The sequence below is a fragment of the Lycium barbarum genome, chromosome 7, assembly GCF_019175385.1.
Source record: "Lycium barbarum isolate Lr01 chromosome 7, ASM1917538v2, whole genome shotgun sequence".
Classification (NCBI taxonomy): domain Eukaryota; kingdom Viridiplantae; phylum Streptophyta; class Magnoliopsida; order Solanales; family Solanaceae; genus Lycium; species Lycium barbarum.
This window is the reverse complement of record NC_083343.1, coordinates 6,477,931-6,487,217: the sequence shown is the minus strand read 5'-3', so window position 1 is coordinate 6,487,217 and position 9,287 is coordinate 6,477,931. Positions and strand designations below refer to the sequence as shown.

General features: G+C 34.2%; 1 protein-coding gene across 1 annotated transcript; it reads left to right on the top strand.

Annotated features, from left to right (window-relative positions):
- Window positions 1-846: 846 nt before the first annotated feature.
- Window positions 847-8,664, top strand: LOC132603023 (uncharacterized). Its single transcript, XM_060315875.1, has 9 exons — window positions 847-1,104; window positions 2,696-2,746; window positions 3,898-3,919; window positions 4,060-4,174; window positions 5,011-5,043; window positions 6,285-6,410; window positions 7,643-7,749; window positions 7,845-7,916; window positions 8,076-8,664. The coding sequence occupies exons 1-9, from the start codon at window positions 994-996 to the stop codon at window positions 8,432-8,434; spliced, it is 996 nt and encodes a 331-aa protein (XP_060171858.1). The 5' UTR covers window positions 847-993; the 3' UTR covers window positions 8,435-8,664.
- The last annotated feature ends 623 nt before the right edge of the window (window positions 8,665-9,287 follow it).

Here is a 9,287-nt window from a genome sequence, read left to right as displayed (position 1 = left end):
TATAATCATAAATTAAATATGTTTATAACGTCCTTTGTGTTTTTTTGATTTTATACTTGCCATGAATTAGAAATACTGTATACTCTTTTTAGAAAAGACCAAGCCACTTAAATTGGAATGGATACCTTTTTTTTCGTAGTCTCAATAAGTTTACTTTCAATATATGTAATTTTTTTTGTAATTTCAATAAATTGGGACCAATAAGTACTAGTATAACAATTACTACTAGCAAACTAAGAAATTGACATGATTATCGAGATGTCACGTGGATATTATCTTTGAATGCAGATCTTTACTAATGGCGTTGGGCCATCCGGTACTAAAACATGAATATCAAAAGCCGAACAAGGTGGCGGACGTGCTAGCCGAAGAAGGAGGAAGTCAACAACTTATTGAGGAACCTAGACTCTTCTCAAGTCCCCCCATTTTGCTGATGTTATGGGATATCTCTTTTGAACGATTGGTTTCTTCTGGTGATGTGATTTTTTGTGATGCAACTCTAACGGTGAACACCTAAGACAAGTAATCGGGCAATATTGACCCGTCTAGTATGTAATTATTAGCTTAATATATGTGTGTATATATATACATATATATTATTTTAAAAGCATGAATATAAATGTTAGTTGACCAAAATATTCTTCAAATATTGAATGACTTTTATACCCTTAAAATAAATAATTTCTTCTTCAAAAAAAAAATAGAATATCCTTTATTGTATAGAATTGTAATACATTAGTAAATATTAACCATGGATACCCATCCGGATTCATATTCTTCTATAAGAGTTAATCTTAATTAGGATTCATACATGGAGAATAAGTACAGTGTACGTTCATAGAGACTAACGTGTGTGTTATATATATATATATATATGAAATATCCGATTACCAAAAAAAAAAAAAGAGAAATTGACAATTAAGAGGACAAAAATGGAAATAATAACCAGTTAGACCCCTAAATATTAGTTAGGCCACAGCACACGACGTCCATATGTTTAACGGCAGGACGTGGCCACACGCGCCGACTCCAACGCCGTCAAAACTCACCGGCGGTAACTTTCCGATGGCATATTCCGTCCGAATCGCCGTCATCGGTGACGTCGTAAGCTATCCATTTCTTGAAACCCTAGCTTCTTCTTCTTTTTTTTTTTTTTAATTGCAGAAGAAATTGTATAATGTGTGTTGTAGTATATCTATAACCTGAAGATTTTTGAATTACAGAAGTAGCATTTAATGTGCTTGTTGAAGTCTTATAGCTTGTTTGGCCAACTTTTCAAAAAGAGACTTTTGACGGTAAACAGTTTGTGTTTAATTAATTAATTTAAAAATACTTTTGAACAATAATTAGTGTTTGATCAAGCTTTTAAAATCTAACTTATTTTGAAAAGTGACTTTTGAGGAAAAACAATTTGTGTTTGATGAATTAATTTAAAACACATTTTTGAGCAACAATTAGTGTTTGGTCAAGCTTTTAAAAATTGTTTCTAGTGTATTTTTCTCGAAAGTGCTTTCTGAAAAGTGTCTTTTGATGAAAAGCATTTTGTATTTGATCAATTAATTTGAAAATGCTTTTGAACAATAATCAGTGTTTGGTCAAGCTTTTAAAATTAACTTATTTTGGAAAGTAATTTTTTTAAAAGTACTTTTGATGAAAAACAGTTTGTGTTTGACGAATTAATTTAAAAATACTTTTGAACAATAATTAGTGTTTGGCTAAACTTCTAAAATCAGTTTATTTTGAAAAGTGATTTTTTCAAAAAGTACTTTTGACTAAAATCAGTTTATGTTTGACCAATTAATTTAAAATACTCTTTTGAATAATAATTAGTGTTTGATCAAGTTTTTAAAAAGTGTTTTTAGTGTATTTTTCTGAAAAGTGCTTTTGGCGGAAGCTATTTTTTTTCCGCTTTTGAAAAATAGTAGCACTTATTTTCTACCAAAAGCTTGGCCAAACACCTCACTTTTTAAAAATAAGCACTTATTGGAAAAAATAAGAACTTTTGGGAAAAAAAATAAGCTTGGCCAAACAGGCTATTAATCAAATTACCTTTTTTTTTTGTGTAATTTCAATTAGTTTACTCCCTCCGTCGCAATTAATGTGAAGTTATTTGACTGGGCATAGAGTTAAAAGAATGAAAGAAAATTTTTTGAAACTTGTGGTTTAAAATAATCCATTGTTATTTGTGGCTGTTAATCTTTTCAGTAAGGGTAAAATTGGAAGTTTAAAGTTAAATTGTTACTCCCTCCGTCACATTTTATACGAAGGTATTTGACTGGGTATGGAGTTTAAGAATCAAAGAAGAAACTTGTGGTCTAAAATAAGTCATAGATATTTGTGGCCGTAAATCATTCCATTACCGGAAAATAGGAAGTTTGAAATAAATTGTTACTATATATGGAAAATGGTCATTCTTTTTGGACTGGCTTAAAAGGAAAGAGTGTCACATAAATTGGGACGTAGGGAGTAGCATTTTCATTTGCTGCTGAAGTCTTAATCAAATTACTCTCTCTTTTTCGATTTGTAGTTTGAATTTGTTTACTTTTTGTTTTTTTTTTTGTTTTTTGGTGATTTGGTTAAGTTCACTACTTTTTGTTTTTGGAATTTGAATTGATGTAGTAAATTGTAGTAGTGAGTTTGTATGTGTGACTTTGTGTTATTTTCCTTTTTTGTGGAAATGTTGGGGATTGTGAAGCATGATGACTGGAACCTAGAAGAAGATAGGAAGGCTCTTCAATTCTTGAAGGTATTTAACATCTTTATTTGTTTTTTTTGTTTTTTTTTCCTATTCTTTTTGTGCTAGGATTATTGAGGTATTGTTTGTTGTGAATATGCTAATTTCTTGAATGCATAAAGCATACTTCTGTAGTTTACAAATAATCCGGCCAAATTAACAGGAATTATACCTAACATGGTTGAACTTGTAAAAACTGATCCAAGGTATTCAAAACTACTAACCGAAAAACTGTTATTGTTTCGATATTGTTTCCTGGTTAATTGACCAAATGTTAGTACTTCGAGTTGACTTTGCATTGAGTTTGATTCTATTAGCTGTTAAATACGTGCCCAAGTGGATCTAGAATTTGATCTATGTAAGCCAAAATTGCCTTTAATTTGATGTTACCTGTTTCAAAAAAAAAAATTGCCTTTAATTTGAAACTCTTGACTGCCAGTAGTTATTACTCTTAACGCGTACACCAAGTATTGTAGTATGCATTAATAATTCGTGGTACTTTTTGTAAACCTGCATAATGCTTTATCGAAATGGCAAGTTATATCTATTTTTAGTGGAACTTTTGTCATGGTAAACTTGCACCTAAATAGCCTGTTTGATTAAGAACATTTCCACTGTAGATGTTGCACGAGAGGATAGATAACTGCAAATTTATAAAGTATTACATGTCTTGCTTTTACATGTCTTGCTTTTGGGTCGTATATTTCCCTTGCTGTGTAATTTGTTTGCTAAATGTGTCCCACTCTACACTTCTACTAATGTTTTTAGTTGCAAGGACAGAAAAAGTATCATGACTAAAAATAATATTTCGTATGAAACAAAAATAATTCAATCAAAATTGAGGAAAGTGTCTTCGTACTTCATTACTTTCATCAGTGGATAATTAGCAATTGCTGCTAACTTTCTCCTCTGAGCGGTGCATATCCTTTGGATATGACTTATTCTACACATAATTACAGTGAAGTGTTCAAGAAGATTTTGAGAAATGAAGATCTAAGTGTTGCTTCAGAGTTCCTATCCCAAGTTTGTCCACTTTTTCTTTCTTTTTTGGGGACAGTGGAAACCTTCTCTGTGAGAAATCCTCTTACTTTTCTTGTATAACATCTTTTGGTATTTCCATTTCCTTCTGTCAGCTAATTATATTTGTTATGTGAAAATTGCAGCCTGATTTGGTGCTCTTCACAGGCATGTTTTCTTGTTATCGCCCATCTATTCATCCACAATGCATACTACATAGTTATTGTATTAGTTTAACTACTATTTTCATTCTTAGCCAAGTTAGATTGGAAGAATTATTAATTCACTTCATTTTGTTCTTGCTTCAGGGGATTTTGGGAATGAAAATGTGGATCTAGTCCGAAGCGTTGCAGATCTAGAGATCACCAAAGCTGTTATTCTGGGGAACCATGACGCATGGAATACTCGAAAGTTCTCAGGAAGGTAAGTCCAAGTTCCTCTAAATTGATTTGCCTGGCCTTAGTTTACATATACCTGTTTATACATGTCAACACTTAACTTTCTTGTGCTACATCTGATTTTAACCTGCTATTATAGTGTTTAGCAATCGGATTCATCTTATTCTCTTTCCTTCAACTATGCTTCAGGCATAGTATATAACTGGATATTTCTCATTTTCTTCCTAATTCATTCCTGAAATAATTTCTCGTACGCTGTTTTGCTGGCATAATCTCCACTTGTCAACGCACTTGAAGAGTTACTACCAGGATCTTCAAGTATTAGACTGCCATGTGGAGTTGCATTCTGATATCTGAATTCAGTTTCTTGAAACCAACAATTAAAATCCTGATGGATTTGTTTTATGAGGAAATTTCACTTTCTTATTCATTTCTGTTACTTGTTGGAGTTCAAACTCTGGTAAATATGATGGTTGTCAGATTAGTGTTGTGGCTTCATGAAGGTTGTGGTTGGTGATGGCGAATGGGGTGACCACTGTGGTAATGTGTGAGTAGGATTAATTAACATTGTCTTTGGCGGTAGAGCCCGTGGAAAATGATTAATGAATTAAAGGATGTTTTCCTCAAAACATATCTATCCTAGAAACTTCCAGCATTAACGATAAACAACACAATGGCTTGAAAATCTGAAGTATCAAAAAGGACGCGAGATATTGCTAGATTAATTTTTTCCTGTCAGTTAGTTGCATGTCTTGTTAACAAATTATTTTTCTCTAATTTTGAGATGCTCCCCTTAAGTCTGGTTTGCTAAATTCATCCACTTGTTTCTTTTTTCTTAGTGTGTGTTGTTCCAATTTGTAGGGAAAAAGATGCTGTTCAACTTCAGCTGGAATGGTATGTTTCTCAAGATGTATAATTAATTGGATCTACATATCAAATAGATAGCTATGTGCTCAATTATGATATTTAGGACTGTCAATTTCTCACTCTGGCATGACCTTCCGTCTTGCGTTTCTTACAATCTCAATCACCCCTCTGTCTCAGAAGAAACGGAAGATAGATGGTAAAGTTGCAGGATAGAAAATGAATAGCCAGGATCCAGAAAAGGTCCTCTTGGTACATCCGACACTTGTATCATAGGAACATGTTCATATCTGCCCAATCTGGATGATATTTGCTGTTAAAAGAAACATAACAACATAAATATAAAGAATGGAATCTCCTTTTGCTGGGAATTTATCCATATGCAGGTATTAAGAGGTGCCACAATCATAATTTCCCACTATGCTGGCACTTAAAGAAGTTTACTTAAAGTTGGCAATTTATACACTTAACTTCCACAAGTAATCCGTTCTAAGTTTTAAGTTCTAGGTTTTCTGCATAAGTCTCTCTTGCCACAAGGAGCCATGACTGATTTGAACACCAGGCCCAGTGAACTAAGATTAATTCTGAGACTCTGGCTCCATGTTGCCAAGATTTCTATTAAAATTCAACTATCTACATAAAAATTGTTCGATGGTTCAATTCTTTGGATTCTGATTTTATCTTGGAAAGTATATAAGGTATCAACTACTAAATTAACAGGTATACAATTTTACTTATTATCATAATCCCTCCGTCCCATTTTTTATGAAGGTGTTTGACTGGGCATGAAGCTTAAGAAATAAAGGAAGACTTTTGAAACTTGTGTCTAAAACAAACCATAGAAATTTGTGTGGCTAGGAATCATTTCATTAAGGATAAAAAGGTAAATTTAAAGTTGAATTGTTACTAATTATAGAAAGGTGTCATTCTTTATGGGACCGACTAAATAAGAAAGAGTGTCATATAAATTGGGACGGAGGGAGTAATTGAGTGAAAAACAATGATTATGATTTGTAAGTCGGTTCATGTCCACATTCTGAAGGAAAGTTACCTTTTTCTTTTTTTCTTTTTTACTTTTCCTCGAGCTACTTGGCTATCTGCTTACATGAAGAGCTGAATACCAGAAAAATGAATCGGACAGCCAAGTCCTTCCCATAAACAGGAGGTTTTGGTCTTCACCTATTTTATGTCCCATCTTATAATGGTATAAGGAAAAATAACCTATAATATAAAGTTGTCTTGTTGGCTTGCTGACAATTTTTAATGGTCAGTCTTGGTGATGAGCATGTTGGTTACCGTCGGATGGATCTCCCTATGCTAAAACTCAGTATTGTTGGTGGACGACCTTTTTCTTGTGGTGGTAAGCCCTTATTTCGGAGACAGCTTCTCAAAGCAAGGTTTGTGGTCCTAATCTCGTTTTCAGTTATTTCTTCTTCAATGCACATTGGTATTTCACCCTAACTTTGTCTATAATTGGTTGAGCCGAGGGTCTCTCGGAAACAGCCTCTCTACCTCCATGAGATAGGGGTAAGGTCTGCGTACACTCTACCCTCTCCAAACCCACCTGTGGGATTACACTGGGTATGTTGTTGTTGTTTGTCTATAATTGTGATCATTGCTTAGCCTGACTATCTAACTGATTTTTAGCATTGTCTATTAATTTGAAAGAACTACAATATTTTCGAAATTTATGGTTTGAAGCTTCTGATACATTTTTCACTTGAAGTTGTTTAAGTGTGACTCCCAACTAGACATCAAATTTACATGCCTGATTCACAAGTTTTATCTGCAAATGCTTGAATAGTACCTTACAAGTCATCACCAAAATGCCTGAATTTGTTTTTGGTCAATCACCCCATGTTTTTCCGTTTCTTCTTCTATTTGTGGAGTGCACTTATAGCATAAACTATGGAAATAACTTGACTGCCTGACAGTTGAAGCTGAAACCTTAGCATTTTCCTATATTTGCTGATCAGTAGGAAACCTTCCATATACCATTGTAGTCTAAAACCAATTTCACAACCTCTAGTTCTTGTGTTTCTTGTTTGATAAACAAAAAACTTGAGCTATACGAAGGGCAAGGCTGAACAAGATCTCAGAAATTGAGGAAATAAGCCAGGGGGAATTAAGTGATTGCATAAACGTGTTTATAATATTTGTAGTTAGTATCTATTCAGACCCTTATTTGTTAAATGGACTACAAGACTTAATCTGTCATTGTTTCTTGTGTAGCATGTCCCTCTCATTTTCATTTGATAGGAAATCTTCATCTTGTCTGGAATAGTATTTTAACAAACGGCACTAAAGAGCCGCCCTCGTGCTTGAAGCTTGTTCTTTTTCTTTGTCGGTTTCTGAGATAAATGCTTCAAATTCATGAATCACTTGATTAGATTGATGATTAACATTTTTCTTACGATTGTTGCTGCCATCTGATCACTTTTGCTCAATCGGAGTCATGTTAGACTGTTCTAATGAGGAATTGCTCGAAACTAATTTCTAATCTTTCAGAATTTAATGACTTCATCATTGCCTCTTGTGCCCATATCAGATGTGGCTCTGGCCAAATAACACTCTGGATGTAGCTTAGATTGTGACTTGCAACTTTACAGTATCTCAATTACCTTCTTAGGTATGGAGTCCATGATATGGATAGGAGCGCCGAAAGAATCTTACAATCTGCCATGGGCACTCCAGAGGATCATTCAATTATATTCCTTGCTCATAATGGTCCAACAGGTGTATAGCTTGCTGAAGTAGTATTCTGTTGAGGTACTTCTACCTGTTGCTGGAAATATTTTTGCGGTTTCAGTATTCTGAGTAGGGAGATGCAGGGCTAGGTGCTAACGTGGATGACATCTGCGGAAGAGACTGGTATGTTGACGGTGGTGACCATGGTGATCCAGGTATTACATATGAACTGATTTCATTTTTCTGAATTTCTTGATCAAGTGCTACACCCCATTTATCCTGATGAGAGTGGTATATTGGTTGATCAAATCTTCTCAACTTAAGTTCAATAAAACGGTTGGTTCAACAGCATCTGATCGTTACGTCTTGTGCAGATCTAGCGCATGCCTTAGCCCAATTAAAAGAGGCTGCTCCATATTCGGTCCCATTGGTCATTTTCGGTCACATGCACAAACAGCTCGCTTCTGGAAATGCCTTTCGCAAAATGATAGTGGTTGGAAATGATAATACCATATACTTGAACGGAGCCATTGTTCCCCGGGTCAGAACCCCAGCTTTGACAGCAGAATCCGAAGGCACGTCGCGTGCCTTCACCGTCGCAGAAATTTCAAACGGAAGAGTGGAGAAGATAGCAGAAACTTGGATTTCTGTTATTGGAGACAAAACAAGATTAGAGGAGGAACTTATACTGTTTAGTAGTCCAAGCAGAGGTTCTGTCCATGCCTCTCTTTAATCGGAGCGCTTTGTATACTGATGAACAACACAATGTGAATGTGTACACGGATGAATGCCTGTATATATGTAACATGATTTACATCTTGTTTATGTGTATAATGCAAACCTGATCCCAGCCCCCATGTGCAGTTCAGAATAAATGGTGGCGTTTTAGCTTTGGAATAATATTATTTGAGGTACAAATGTACTGAGACCAATATAATCTACTTGATTATTTGCTATTCAAAAGTCACCTTATATATGTAAATATATGGTGATCATATACTTTCTTTGCATTGAGATTTTAATGCATGCTTGTGAAAAAGGGAAGTTAGTCCAACTAATTTGTACTCGTGTTTCGTTTTTCTTGTAAATATGTTCTTATATGCAACATCAATGTTTCAAAAGGGTAACATTGGTAAGCAGCCTCAAAATATCCTCCCCGTAACTCTTATTCAGCCAGGCTGGGGTAGAATAGCAGAGCAAATATTAGTAGCATAACAAAAAAGAATTCCTCGTTATTAATATCTTTACTCGTGATAATGAGGTGCTTAAGTTCTGTGGGGTTAATGCCTTGATAGATAAAACATTCGTTCCATGCATGCTTTACTCCTTGAATTGGTTGTCCCAAATACTTCAAAAAGATTTGTGTGCGTTTTTACATGTTGAATTGTTCATAATATACATTCCCACAACTTTTGCCTTTAATTTTTTGTAAGTATTTGACTACAAATTATATAATATGTGGTTCTATAATTAATAATTTTGTGACCTGGAGTATTATCTTGTAAATTATATAATCCTAAATACTTAGGTCAATTTGACATGTTCTGTTTTGCATTTAAATAGTTATACCGTAAGCCTAATGGTAA